This window comes from Scyliorhinus canicula, chromosome 23 (genome assembly GCF_902713615.1).
Source record: "Scyliorhinus canicula chromosome 23, sScyCan1.1, whole genome shotgun sequence".
Classification (NCBI taxonomy): domain Eukaryota; kingdom Metazoa; phylum Chordata; class Chondrichthyes; order Carcharhiniformes; family Scyliorhinidae; genus Scyliorhinus; species Scyliorhinus canicula.
The window spans coordinates 26,264,904-26,278,722 of NC_052168.1; the positions used below are offsets into that span (position 1 = coordinate 26,264,904).

At 50.1% G+C, this 13,819-nt stretch overlaps 1 protein-coding gene and 3 non-coding genes across 4 annotated transcripts; all 4 read right to left on the reverse strand.

Moving 5' to 3' along the window:
* Positions 1-1,676: 1,676 nt before the first annotated feature.
* On the reverse strand, positions 1,677-13,558 carry rpsa (ribosomal protein SA). The gene is made up of 7 exons (XM_038783317.1): positions 13,428-13,558; positions 10,192-10,360; positions 7,717-7,835; positions 6,426-6,671; positions 3,808-3,936; positions 2,976-3,219; positions 1,677-1,861 (listed from the first exon to the last, which is right to left on the reverse strand). Exons 2-7 carry the CDS (start codon positions 10,322-10,324, stop codon positions 1,767-1,769), a joined length of 966 nt encoding a protein of 321 aa, XP_038639245.1. The 5' UTR covers positions 10,325-10,360; positions 13,428-13,558; the 3' UTR covers positions 1,677-1,766.
* LOC119956653 lies at positions 5,420-5,571 on the reverse strand. Its single transcript, XR_005458660.1, has one exon. It is a non-coding gene; the product is annotated as a small nucleolar RNA SNORA62/SNORA6 family (small nucleolar RNA).
* LOC119956661 lies at positions 7,497-7,656 on the reverse strand. Its single transcript, XR_005458666.1, has one exon. It is a non-coding gene; the product is annotated as a small nucleolar RNA SNORA62/SNORA6 family (small nucleolar RNA).
* LOC119956660 lies at positions 8,691-8,846 on the reverse strand. The gene has a single exon (XR_005458665.1). It is a non-coding gene; the product is annotated as a small nucleolar RNA SNORA62/SNORA6 family (small nucleolar RNA).
* Positions 13,559-13,819: the final 261 nt, after the last annotated feature.

Consider the following 13,819-nt stretch of genomic DNA (forward strand, 5'->3'; position numbering starts at 1 on the left):
CCAACCAGTCTTTTTAAAAATTCATCATGTGTGAGAGGCCCAGCATTAGCTGCCCGTCCCTAATTGCTCTTGGGAGTGGCTTGCTAGCCCATTTTGGGGGTTATTTAAGAGGTAACCACATTACTGTGGGTCCAGTGTCACTTGTAGGCCAGGATGAGTAAGGACAGCAGATTTCCTTCCCTAAAGGGCATCAGTGAATAGATGGGTTTTCACACGGTAAAATAAAAACAGAAAATGCTAGATAAACTCCGACCTGGCAGTGTCTGTGGAGCAGGAAACAGAATTAATGTTTCACGTCTAATTTACCTGGAATTAATGTGAAATGTTTACTCTGGTTACGGTGCAGAAGGAGGCCATTCAGCCCAACGTGCCTGCACTGCCTCTCCAAACGAGCATTATGACTTAGTGCTGTCCTCCTGTCTTTTGCCCATGCCCCTGCGTATTGTTTCTATTCAAATAATAATCTAATGCCCTGTTCAATGCCTCCACCACACTTCCAGGCAATGCATTCCAGACCCAATCCACTCAGTTTGAAAGCGTCACATCTGCTTCTTTATAAATCACTTACAGGCCAGTGTTTAGAGAACCCCAAAGTATATCATGGAGTTCACCTGACCCATAACGTTTAATAGATTTTGGTTATGGGGAGCACAAGGGCTCACTCTACAGGTGTGGTGCAGAGAGCTAAAGTACTTTTAAAACAAAACAATGTTTATTCTATGAACCCAGTTAACATTTTATAAACACACAGTAAACATCTTAGCAACTATCAACTCAAATACTTTCCCCCAAAGAATACAGTACTCTATAAGTAACCCTTAATCTTTCCTCGCAACATCCATAAGACAAATACCCTCTTTAACAAAGACAGCAGGTTTAAATTCTTTACTGAGAGCAGTTATCACATTTAAATTAGCAAGTGATCTGAAGACATTCTTTTCATACAGAGATCAAAATTACACCTTGTTTGGCTGGATGTAGCTCCAACTCTGAAAACGAAACCAAACACACTGTAGCTGCCAGCTCAAAAACGAAAGTAAAAAGTCAGCCCAGCTTCACCATACTCTGACATCACTGCAACTATTTGATAAACACCCTTTTCTTAAAGGTACTCTCGCATGACGCACGTTAAATCTGTCCCCTCTCGTTCTGGATCCTTTTCTGAGGGGGAACATTTTCTCCCTATCTACTCTGTCCAGTTCCCTCAGGATTTTGAACATCTCTAGCAAATCTCCTCTCAGCTTGGCAGCATGTGGCGCAGTGGTTAGCACTGGGACTGCAGCACTGAGGACCAGTGTTCCAATCGCAGCCCTGGGTCACTGTCCGTGTGAAGTTTGCACATTCTTCCCATGTCTGCGTTTGTTTCACCCCCACAACCCAAAGATGTGCAGGTTAGGTGGATTGGCCACACTACATTGTCCTTTAACGGAGAAAAAATAATTGGGTACTCTATTTTTAAAAAATAAAACAATTTGAGAGGCGGCGGCAGGTGCTCAGGAAAACAGCAGCCTCAACATGTGACCAGGTAACAAGCTGGAACAGAGCTCCATTTGTCCTTCCTTTAGTGCTGGGATCAAAGAATCAACTTTAATTCAGCACACATTTAGACCCAATTACAGATACAATTAGCTTGACAGTAAGGCAGCAGACTGCGACCAGAGATTACACCAAACAAGAACGTTTAAAAACAAATCACTTTTATTTCCTTCTTTTCAACCAAATGCAGGTAGGACAGGTCAGTTTCCTGGTTGACTCCAACCCCAGGCTTAGGACCAGTCAGCGGTAGCACCGCCCCATTCTGGAGCCTGTGCAGTGGGAGCAGCAGACCAGTCTTCAGCAGCCGGCTGGGCACTCCAGTCCTCTGTTAGAAGAAGCAGAGGGAAAGCATTAGAGAAATCCTGCAGCTCTCCGAAGACCCTCAGTCGCCAGGAGAGAGCCAACGCTGGACCTGGTAGTGCTAACACAAGCATTCCAACATGAGCACCCTCTCAGGGATTTACCAGCGAGAGGAATCAAGGGGTTGTAAGTTTATTCCGTAAGCATTTCAGAATTTTTTTGGGGGGGAAAATATTTTATTGAGGCATTTAAAGCATTTCAGAATTAACACTACACTAGTCTCATTTCCATATCCCACCAGATGCTTCAGGGGTGGGAGACGGGCAGCACAGTAGCACAAGTGGTTAGCACTGTGGCTGCACAGCGCCAGGGTCCCAGGTTCACTGTCTGTGCGGCGTCTGCACGATCTCCCAGTGTCTGCGTGGGTTTCCTCCGGGTGCTCCGGTTTCCTCGCACAGCCCAAAGACGTGCAGGTTAGGTGGATTGGCCATGATAAAATTGCCCTTAGTGACCAAAAAGGTTAGGAGGGGTTATTGGGTTACGGGGATAGGGTGGAAGTGAGGGCTTAAGTGGGTCTGTGCAGACTCGATGGGCCGAATGGCCTCCTTCTGCACTGTATGTTCTAAACCTGAACTGTATAACCCCCTTCACTGGACTACCGTGGGTTACAGGACCCTGCACGGGTCCGTCTCCGGCAGCCAAATTTGGTTCCGGTAGAAACGCTGAACCAGTTTTATTTTGCGACCCACGAGCGACAATGAATTCCACCGTTTGTGATACAGCGCAAACCTGGATCTGAAAATAATTCCTGCGAGGTGGTCAGTTGGTGAGCTGGAAGCGGGATGCTCATTACCACAGATTAATGCTTCGGGAAGTCAGTGATCATTTTCCAACAACAATGCTTACTTAGAAATCAAAATCAAAACCCTTCTGGTAATCACAGGCGGTGAACAGATATTGAGGGAGTGGAGATTGGGCTTGGAGGTCTGTTGAACGTTGCAGTGAGTGGAACCAGAAGGAAATATTAACCAAAAGGGCGAGGCGACACTAAAAAAACAAAAACTCTTTAAAGGTCACCCTGCGCAATCCCCCATCGCTAATCACAATCGTTCAGAAGACGCTGCCTATCCCAAACTCACTTGTAGCTGGTTCAGGGGTGAATGTCGCTGGCTTCGCGTATGGACTTGCTGCCTCCAGTGTCTCGGCCAGATTTTTAACAGCAGCAGCTGCAAACTGCTGGATGGGCACAGACGGGACCTGCACCCCCTCAGACCAGTCGGTAACCTCAGGCTGGACGAACTCTGCGACGGGAGCGGTCCACTCTCCCTGGTACTCCTCCTTACCGGCAGCCTTCTCTGCAGCAGCCTGTTCCTCCTTCTCGATCTGCAACAGGATTGGTTTAAAAGAATAAAATTAGAGGACAAGCGACAGGCACAAGGCGTTCGTCAATCCAACTGCAAGATGGCTACAGCTCGGAGGACTTAAACTCAACTGGGCGCCAGTGATGCATGGATAGATTTGGAGCTCGCAGACTTCTCCACTCACGGTAGGGGAGCTGACCGCAGTCCTATCTGGACACTGACAACCAATGCTGTGTCCAGCTGACAGAGCAGACAAACACGCACACACTGGTACACTGTCCCCGACAGTGCAGAAGCTTTGCGGGTACTTCACACACAAAGGCCATCGGCCACAATGATGTGGAGAAAATAAAGACATTTCCACAGTGGGGGGGGGGGGGCTACTGCTGCTCACTATGCGCAATGCTGAAAAAAACAAAACAGGACCAACCCTGATCCTCTTCCAAAGGAATTATTCCAGCAAGTCTCAATTCCGAAATGAAAAAATTAAAACCGCGACACAAAGATCCCCGGGAACAAGAAATGCCACGATGGGAAGCTCACCGGAACGCATGGGCAACCTGGCTAAAACTTCCAATAACAAAGCTAATTGGCCATTTGTCAAACGCACCTCATCGGGATCCCGGTAGAAGTACAGATCGGGCATCACCTCCCACGGATGTTCACGGCTAATGGTGCCACGCATACGCAGAACCTCGCGGGCAAGCATCCACCACATGAGACCAATGGAGTGGGCTCCCTAACAGAAAAGACAAACAGTTATGCCCATCAGCTCCCATCCTTTACACCTGCAGGGAAAGATTGAAATCCTAACACGATTCGGGATCAATCCTGGAGTCTTCAGAACTGCCGCAAAGACTGTAAAAACCTAACATCATTCGCGGTTGGTTTAGTCAGAGTTACAGCAGAGAAAGAGGCTCTTTGGCCCATTGTTTCTGCAGCACCATCAAGCTCCTGATTGTCCTAATCCCTTTTTCCAGTACTTGGTCCGTAGTCTTGAATACTATATTTCAAATGCTCATCTAAACACTTCTTAAATGTTGTGAGGGTTCCCACCTCCACCAGCCTCTCAGGCAGCGACTTCCAGATTCCCACCTCCCTCTGGGTGGAAAAGGGTTTTCATCAAATCCCCTCAATCTCCTCTTCCTTGCTGTAAATATATACCCCCAGGTTATTGACCCCCTAAGGGGGAATGTTCCTTCCTATCTACCCCACCCATACACCCAGTCAGCGACTTCCAGATTCCCACCTCCCTCTGGGTGGAAAAGGGTTTTCATCAAATCCCCTCAATCTCCTCTTCCTTGCTGTAAATATATACCCCCAGGTTATTGACCCCCTAAGGGGGAATGTTCCTTCCTATCTACCCCACCCATACACCTCAATCAGCTGCTCCCTCTGCTCAAAGTAAAACCCCCAGCCTAACAAGCCTCTCTTCATAGCCGAAACATTCCACCCCAGGAGGCATCCTGGTGAATCTCAAATCCAATCACTTCCTTCCTATATAGTGTGGAGACCAGAACTGAACACAGTACTCAAATGTTTTATACAGCTCCATCATAACCTCCTTGCTGTTCTAACCTTGGCTAATAATGGCAAGTATCCCATCAGCCTTATTAAGCACCTGATCTACCGATCCTGCTGCCTTCAGGGACCTATGGACGGGCACCCAAAGTTCCCTCTGTACATCCTGGACTCTACCGCTCATTGTGTAGTCCCTTGTCTTGTTAGTCCTCCCAAAATACATCATCTCACTTTGAGGTTAAATTCCACTTGCCACATTTGACCATTTTTCCTGCTGGCTCTCTCTAACAGCAGCTCACTGGGTAAGCCCTGATGGACATGGTCATCCGAGTACCAATGTTACCAGAAGACAGCAACTCACAGTGGCCAGTACCACCCCACAGCCAGCAGAGGGCAGCTGTGAGAGCCACCTCTGTATCCTCACACCACAGAAATTACACACAACCATAGAATGCCTCAAAACACACGGCAGACATGAAGTACGTGGGTTCCTCTTTAACGCCACTCTTCAACCCCCCAGTTAGATTTCTAGCACAGTAAATCTCTTTGGACTCTTCTAAAAGGTAAAATTCAAACTATTAAAAGGTTTAGTTTGAAATATCCAATTTAAACAAGTGAAGACATCCATTTATTTATTCTAGCAGTTCAGAGCAGTTTGGGCGTCCCTATGCCTGGTACTGAGCCTGTAAGTGTTACATTGGCAATGTAGCAGGAATTACTACCAGACCTTACTCATGGAGCCAGAGGCCCGAGCAGTGTTAGAGATTCCTGCGAAATAATGTCGCACATTTCCTACTCTCAGAGTTCATCGGCCAAACACCAGCCTCAGCTCCAAGTTCTAGCAATGTGCACCCGTGAATTGCACGCCCACCACTACCAAGAAACTGGGGTTTAATCCGATTTCTGACACCCCACCCCCAGCGGAATTCTGCAACCTAGTCCCGGATGTGGCATCTTGACAAAAAAGCTTTCTGTAAGTCCATATACACAACATCCACTGCCTTTCCCCACCCACCACACATTTCACCTCCTCAAAGTATATGCCAGACACGTTTTGCCTTTCTGAAACCTGCTTCCAGTTCAATTTCTTCACAACTAGATATTTTAGAAAATTCACAATTTAATCAGTGTTCTCAGCCACTGATATTAACTAGTTCTCAATTACCTTAAGGTTAAGGGGGGGTTGTTGGGTTACGGGTATAGGGTGGATACGTGGGTTTGAATAGGGTGATCATTGCTCGGCACAACATCGAGGGCCGAAGGGCCTGTTCTGTGCTGTTCTATGTACCTTGTTCCCAGCTGAAACGAGATATTTAGACTAGCAATGCCCCCAGCTCTTCAATCTCGCTTTCAGCTCAATTTTGCTCCCATTTGTTACCTCCCCGATCCCCAAATTCAGGATTTTGCTTCTCCCGAAATCTCGCACTGGAACCAAGCACTTGACAAGCCTGAAGCAACATCCACTGCAGAATGCTGGACCCTCCTGTGTATTCCTTCACTCTCCATCTCGATCCACTGTTTGAGTTAATTGGATGAATAAGGAAAGAGGGCGGTTCTAACACATGCCCAAGAACAGGAAACTTAACTGTCTGTTTGGAGGAGCCTTTATTGTCAGGAGAGGGAAAAAAAAGCAGAAACTTCCGAATGAAGTTAATATTGCAGCAATTAAACGACAATGGATGAATTCACGGTAATAATCAGCTGTACCTTGTTGTTGCATGGGACTGCGATATCCACATAACGCAGGGGAGAATCGGTGTTGCACATGGCAATGGTGGGGATGTTAACATACGATGCTTCAGTTAAGGGCTGATGATCCTGTCGAGGGTCCGTCACCACCAACAGACGGGGCTCCCTGAAAGCAGCCTGGATCTGATTGGTGAACGTACCTGGGGTGAATCTTCCGGCAATAGGGGTGGCACCAGTGGCAGCAGCGAACTTCAGGGCAGCACGCTGAGAGAAGGAAGAGGCAGCCATTGTAAAGAAACACTGGAAGAACTTGCTGCTAACCCAACCGAGTCTACACACACAGCTCTAGAACAGTTGAGGACCTCCCAGAACAAGCAACATACACATGCAGCTCCCCACATTGCTTCAACATATCGTAGAATCCGTACAATGCAGAAGGCGGCCATTCGGCCCATCGGATCTGCACCAACCCTCCGAAAGAGCACCCTCCCTCGCCCACTGCCCCGTCCCACCACCGGAACCTACACATCATTGGACCATGGGAGGAAACCGGAGCACCCGGAGGAAATCCATGCAGACATGGGCAAAAAGCTCCACACAGACACCCGAGGTTGGATTGAACCCAAGTCCCTGGCGCTGTGAGGCAGCAGTGCTAACCACTGTGCCACCATGATGCCCCACCCACCATACATCCCTCTGCAGGGAGTTTAAATCAAGGCAAATCTCTGACATCCCCTTTCAGAATTAATCTCCTTCCATTATCAGTATCTAAAGGTTAAGCAGCACTTAGTCATTAAATCGAAGCATCGGCATTAATTATAATCAGAGTCGAGCACAGGTGGCATGCGGTGCAGTGGTTAGCACTGGGACTACGGCGCTGAGGACCCGGGTTCGAATCCCGGCCCTGGGTCACTGTCCGTGCAGAGTTTGCACATTCTCCCCATGTCTGCGTGGGTTTCACCCCCACAACCCAAAGATGTACAGGCTAGGTGGATTGGCCATGCTAAATTGCCCCTTAAGTGGGAAAAGAAATAATTGGGTACTAAACTTATTTTAAAAAACATTTAAATCAGAGTCTAGTTTGAGATTAATTGTGACAAGAATTACTATCAAACCCCACTCATCGAGTCACACAGACCCTTGTGGTGTTAGCGAAAAACTGCCAGATTTACTGTAGCACATTTCCGACACTTGAGAGATCACCGGCCAAGACATTGGCCCAAATCCCCAGGTTTTAATAATGTGCATGTCTACAAGGTACAGCACGGCACAACAGTGACCAGCGGCTGGTCATTGCTCAGACACACACCTGGCCAAACGGTCTGGACGAGATGACGCAAACGTCAGCTGGGTTCTCGATAGAGACAATGGCACGGGCGGCAAGCAGTAATTTCTCCCAAGTCTTCTTCAGATTGATGATATAGATACCTGTTTGAATGCAAAGAATAAAATTACAAACATATAAAGTAGCAAATTGGAATTAATCCAGGGATTGAGCACCCGGCGTTTACATAACCCCCTCTCCATCCCTCAACCGGACCTGATTCGGTGCCCCAGAACCTAAAATTGAAACTGGATACGGAGGAAAGATTTGTGGGGCAACAGGGAAAAGGACACGAGCATCTCGTTCAAACAGCCCAGCCCAACACAGACAATGAGCCAAATGATTCTATGGAAATGTCAGACACCCGATAGGCAGCTTGGGTTTTTTAAATCGCACCTCAAACGTAGTGAAGTGCCTCAATATACCTCAACGAGCCTCGGCAAAGAGTGAACCCACACGTGGAGTTGTTATTACGATAAATGGCCACAGAAATAGAGGTTAAGGAGAGATGACGTTTAGGGAGAGGATTTCACAGTTCCCAGGCCTACTTCGCCAGGGACTGTAAGAGCGCAGAGTTTGATTTCACAAGTGATTGGCTGTAAATACTTTGGCACATTGAGGAATGCGAAGAACACTACAACAATGCAAATTCGTCCACCCTTTCCACCTAACAGCCCAGAGCTGGGGTTGCCCGACCTTCATAGGTAGGGAGGAAAATGCTCCATCACCACCAGCCACCGAGGCTGGAGGCAGCCTGTGAACCAATCTTAACTAGCCAAGCAGATTCCATTGTACAGGACAGTGTAACATGGAGAGTTGAGGGTTATCATCGGGCACCTCAAACTCCAGCCACATAACAAGTTTGGAGAGCGTAACCGTTCACCCCTTCCGAAGTCAAATCCACTCACTAGGTTAATGCACAAACTCCTGAGCGTTCCCTGGCAAGGATATATCACGTCTTTTGTAGCAGGAACTACTATCAAACCCCACTCATTAAGTCAGACACTCTAGTGGTGTTAGCGAACCACCTGCCATTTTGCTGTAGCACATCTCCGACACCCGGGAGTTCACCGGCCAGGAACTGACCTCAGAACCGAGTTTTAAGAATGTGCAGAAAAATATACAATCGCCCCCGTGTCCTTCTCCAGGACCTGAATCCTCCTCCTGGGACTGCTGCACACTGCCTCAACACACACAACTTTGACATAATATGAACATGGTCTGTGAGGTAACAACGCAGTTGTGTTTCTCAGCACACTACACCACACCAATCAAATACAGTTCATGAAATAAATCAGGTCTCAGCAATGACGACCATGAAACTGTATTGTCATAAAAACCCCAATACCTATTAGGGAAGGAAATGGATTCTTATAGAATCCCTACAGTGCAGGAGGCTATTCAGCCCATCAGGTCTGCACCAACCCTTCGAAAGAGCACCTCACCTAGGCCCACTTCCCGCCCTAAGCTGCACATCTTTGGACACCAAGGGTCAATTTAGCATGGCCAATCCACCTAACCAGCACATCTTTGGAAATGTCTCGTCCTTGACCAGCCTGGCCTACATCTGCCTCACTGCTCTCTGGAATGGCCTGGCAAGAAGCTCCATTTACACCGAAGGGCAATAACCTGGGTCTTGTCAACAGCACCTGCAGGGGCTGTTTTAGCCCAGGGTTAAAGAGCTGGCTTTGAAAGCAGGCCAGCAGCACGGTTCAATTCCCGTACCAGCCTCCCCGAACAGGCGCCGGAATGTGGCGACTAGGGGCTTTTCACAGTAACTTCATTTGAAGCCTACTCGTGACAATAAGCGATTTTCATTTTTTCATTTCATCCCATGGATGAATAATTTTTAAAAAGCAATGGGATCGGAGAGCGGCACGGTGGCACAGCGGTTAGCACTGCTGCCTCACGGCACCGAGTTCAATCCTGGCCCCGGATCAATGTCCATGTGGAGTTTGCACATTCTCCCACAATCCAAAGATGTGCAGGGTAGGTGGATTGGCGTGTCGGCCTACAGTACAAATGGCAAATGAAGCCAGGTGTGAGAAATTGAATTTAGATATTAAGCCACATCACCGTGCTTCATAGGAATGTTATCAGAAAAAATAAATACATCACAACGGGTGGCCTAAAAGTTGAGGGTACATTTTAAGGAGCCAGAGGTGATGTCAGAGCTATGGTATACAGAGGTGGTGTTGGACACAGGCACCAGGTGCTTGAACAGGGAAGTTCTTTCCCACAGTGACATTGCTTAACTTACAGCTCAAATATTAAAGAAGCCACAACACAAATCCTGGAGGAGCTCCCATCACAGACACGTCCAATAGGGCTTTTCTGGTGCCCTCAGCATTTGTCTGGATTCTAAATGCACACAAGTAACCTCCCCACGTGTACTTTAAGCTCTCTCCCCCCCCCCCCCCCCCCCCCCCCCCCTTATAGATTCAGTAGCCAGGTGCCTACCATCACTTTTCCTCTTGTAGACATACTGCTCCATCTGGAAGTCCAGGTTGGTGCTGCCCAGGTGGGTAGAAGCAGCAAGGAATTTGAGGACATCCTCCTCCTTCATCTGCAGCACATCGAGACCTCCGGACATTGTGAATGTTTCCCGTTATAAGCAACGATGGGTAACCTGAGGGGCGAAAGCTTCACATGTTAAACAGCCCCGAACGTGGACCACGGGCACACAAATCTACCACACACCACAGTTACAAGTTTCAGAACTTCTCATCTTGAGCTCCTGATGAAACGTCTCTGACCATAAAGGTGTGACGCTTTCTCACTCAACAGATGCTGCCAAGAATATGCATACCCATTGTCACTTGTCCCAGCTCAGATCAAACAAATCAGCAGAGCAGCAATTCGATCCAGTCTGTGGGAACCATACTTGCCAAGGTGGTTGGTAACCGAAAATAAGCAAAATACTGCGGGTGATGGAATCTGACGAAGAGGCAAATACGCTTGAGATTTTGACCATTTCCCTCCCTACAGATTCTGCCAGACCTGCTGAGTTTTCCCATTCTCGGCTCTTGGGTCAGTAACCCCAATGGATTGGCACAGCATCTTTTTCAGGGGATCGGTGCAGACTAGATGGGCCAAATGGCCTCCTTCTGCACTGTAGGGCTTCTATGATTGTAGTATGGAAATAATGGCCACCCTACAGCATGCATAATCTACAAGGCGCAGGGCTTCTTGACAAGGCGGAGTCAAGGGCAACACGGTGGCACAGTGGTTAGCACCGCTACCTCATGGTGTCGAAGTCCCAGGTTTAATCCCGGCCCCAGTTTACTATCCGTGTGGAGTTTGCACATTCGTCCCATGTTTACGTGGGCTTCACCCTCACAACCCAAAGATGTGCAGGGTAGATGGACTGGCCGCGCTAAATTGCCCCTTAATTGGAAAATATGAATTGGGTACTCTAAATTTAAAAAAAGACAAGGCGCTGTTGATGTTAACCTCTACCGCCTCAAGGGCAGCAGACACACTGGAACCTACTCTGTAAACCACTTGCTGTCACGACTTGAACATAGGAATTAGGAGCCAGAAGTAGGGATTTCAGCCCTTTGAGCCTGCTCCGCCATTCAATCAGATCATGGTAGATCACTTCCTGGTCTCAAATACACCTCCCTACCTGTTCCCCATATCCTTTCAAAACATTTTAAAAATTAGAAAATATATATATTTTTTATAATTTTAGAATATTATAATAATCTTTGTCACAAGTAGGCTTACATTAACACCGCAATGAAGTTACTGTGAAAATCCCCTAGTCACCACACTCCGGTGCTTGTTCGGGTACACCGAGGGAGAATTCAGATTGTCCAAATTACCTAATAGCACATCTTTCTGGGGCTGGTTTAGCACAGCGCCAAATTGCTGGCATTTAAAGCAAATCAAGGCAGACCAGCAGCACGGTTCAATTCCTGTACCAGCCCCGAGCAGGCACCGGAATATGGCAACTAGGGGCTTTCCACAGTAATTTTATTTGAAGCCTACTTGAGACAATAAGCGATTTTTATTTCACCGCCCAATGAGTACATCCACCAGATCGCAGTTTTAAATGAAATGAAAATCGCTTATTGTCACGAGTAGGCTTCAAATGAAGTTACTGTGAAAAGCCCCTAGTCGCCACATTCCGGCGTCTATCCGGGGAGGCTGGTACGGGAATCGAACCGTGCTGCTGGCCTGCTTTAAAAGCCAGCGAGTTAGCTCAGTGAGCTAAACCAGCCCCTTAACCTCAACCTATATCCGTGACCTCTCGTTCTAGACCGCCCAACATTTGGTCTACGTTTACTTCGTACTTTATTTTTAAAAATAAATTTAGAGCACCCAATTATTTTTTTTTCAATTAAGGAGCAATTTAGTGTGGTCAATCCACCTATCCGCACATTTTTGGACTGTGCGAGTGAAACCCACGAAGACACGGGGAGTGTGTGCAAATTCCACACGGTCAGTGACCCAGGTTCGGAATTTGAACCCGGGTCCTCAGTGTCGTAGTCCCAGTGCTAACCACTGCACCAACCGTGCTGCCTCTCTTAACACGTTATACACCTCAATCAGCTCCCCTCTCATCCTTCTAAACTCCAGCAGGTACAAGTCCAGACGGTTCATTACGTCAACCCCTTAACGTCCCAGGATTCAATCTGGTGAACCTGCTGGAAATATAATCGGCCGTTCCTTCGCCGTCACCAGGAGCCGCCTCACTAACAGCACGGTGGGTGCACCTACACCACCGGCTCACCCACCGTCTCCGGGACCGGTGGCGGATACCAACCCACAGCAGCTGCCGCTCCAAACTGTGCCCCCCCCCCCTCCCACAGGTAATTGACCTCAGGACCACCTGATGTCACCCCTTCCATGTGGTGTGGGACCCTGTGGGACCCCCATCCCGGGGTGGAGGTCCCCCATCCTGGGGTGCGAGGGCAGGGAGGGGGTCCCCCATCCCGGGGTGGAGGGGCGGGGGAGGGGGTTCCCCCAACCCTGGGCGGGGAGGGGGTCCCCCAACCCTGGGCGGGGAGGGGGTCCCCCATCCCGGGGTGGGGAGGAGGGGGGGTGGGGAGGGGGTCCCCATCCCGGGGTGGAGGGGCGGGGAGGGGGGCCCCCATCCCGGGGTGGGGAGGGGGAGGGGGACCCCCCATCCCGGGGTGGGGAGGAGGGGGGGGTGGGGAGGGGGTCCCCATCCCGGGGTGGAGGGGCGGGGAGGGGGGCCCCCATCCCGGGGTGGGGAGGGAGAGGGGGACCCCCCATCCCGGGGTGGGGAGGAGGGGCGGGGGACCCCCCATCCCGGGGTGGGGAGGGGGAGGGGGACCCCCCATCCCGGGGTGGGGAGGCGGTCCCCCATCCCGGGGTGGGGAGGAGGGGGAGGGGGTCCCCCACCCCGGGGGTGGGGGGAGGAGGGGGTCCCCCAACCCGGGGGTGGGGAGGAGGGGGAGGGGGGTCCCCCATCCCGGGGTGGAGGGGGAGGCGGTCCCCCCAACCCTGGGACACCACCCACGTGTTAATGGCCGCCCGGGTGCCGAGCGGTCAGAGCCCGAGGCCCAAAGCCTGAGGCCTAACCGACCGCGAGTGAAGCGCTTCAATGTCACCCCCAACCCAAAAAAAAACCTCGCCCCTTGCCAAACACTCGAGGCCGTTACGCGGAGGCCCGGTGCGTGCAGCGGGTTATATTGGATTAGCGGCCGCCTCTCCCCCTCACTCACTCGGTACAACGCCGTGTGGAAGGTCGGTGGCAAAGAGGCCGCGCGGCAGGAAGTGACGCCCTTTTATAGGCAGCTCGCCGGCCGCTCACTTCCGGTGCCGGAGGCGAGGGGGATTCGCGCGTGCGCGGGGCACCTGACTTTAGGCCCCACCCCCTCCCCTAGGCGGCTGGCAGCGCCACCCGCTGGTCTGGAGGAGGAGACAGGCTGCAGCCTGAGGCCCGCCTCACGGGCCTGGCTTCCCACTCCCCCCACCCAGGGGAGGTGGTCATAGAAGGAGCCCATTCGGCCCGCCCAGTCTGTGCTGGCCCCCTCTGAAGGAGCAATTCCTACAATACCACAGCACCCCCCCCCCCAACCTGCAATTGTTTATTTTTAAATCCTCTTTAGATAAA

What these genes read in the sequence shown, in the direction of transcription:
- rpsa (XM_038783317.1), bottom strand. Translation starts at nt 10,324, where the DNA reads ATGTCCGGAGGTCTCGATGTGCTGCAGATGAAGGAGGAGGATGTCCTC. An exon ending in CAGTCCCATGCAACAACAAG is followed by an intron (nt 3,937 to 6,425) that starts GTACAGCTGATT and finishes CTTTTCTGTTAG; the next exon opens with GGAGCCCACTCCATTGGTCT. An exon ending in TCTACCGGGATCCCGATGAG is followed by an intron (nt 3,220 to 3,807) that starts GTGCGTTTGACA and finishes ATCCTGTTGCAG; the next exon opens with ATCGAGAAGGAGGAACAGGC.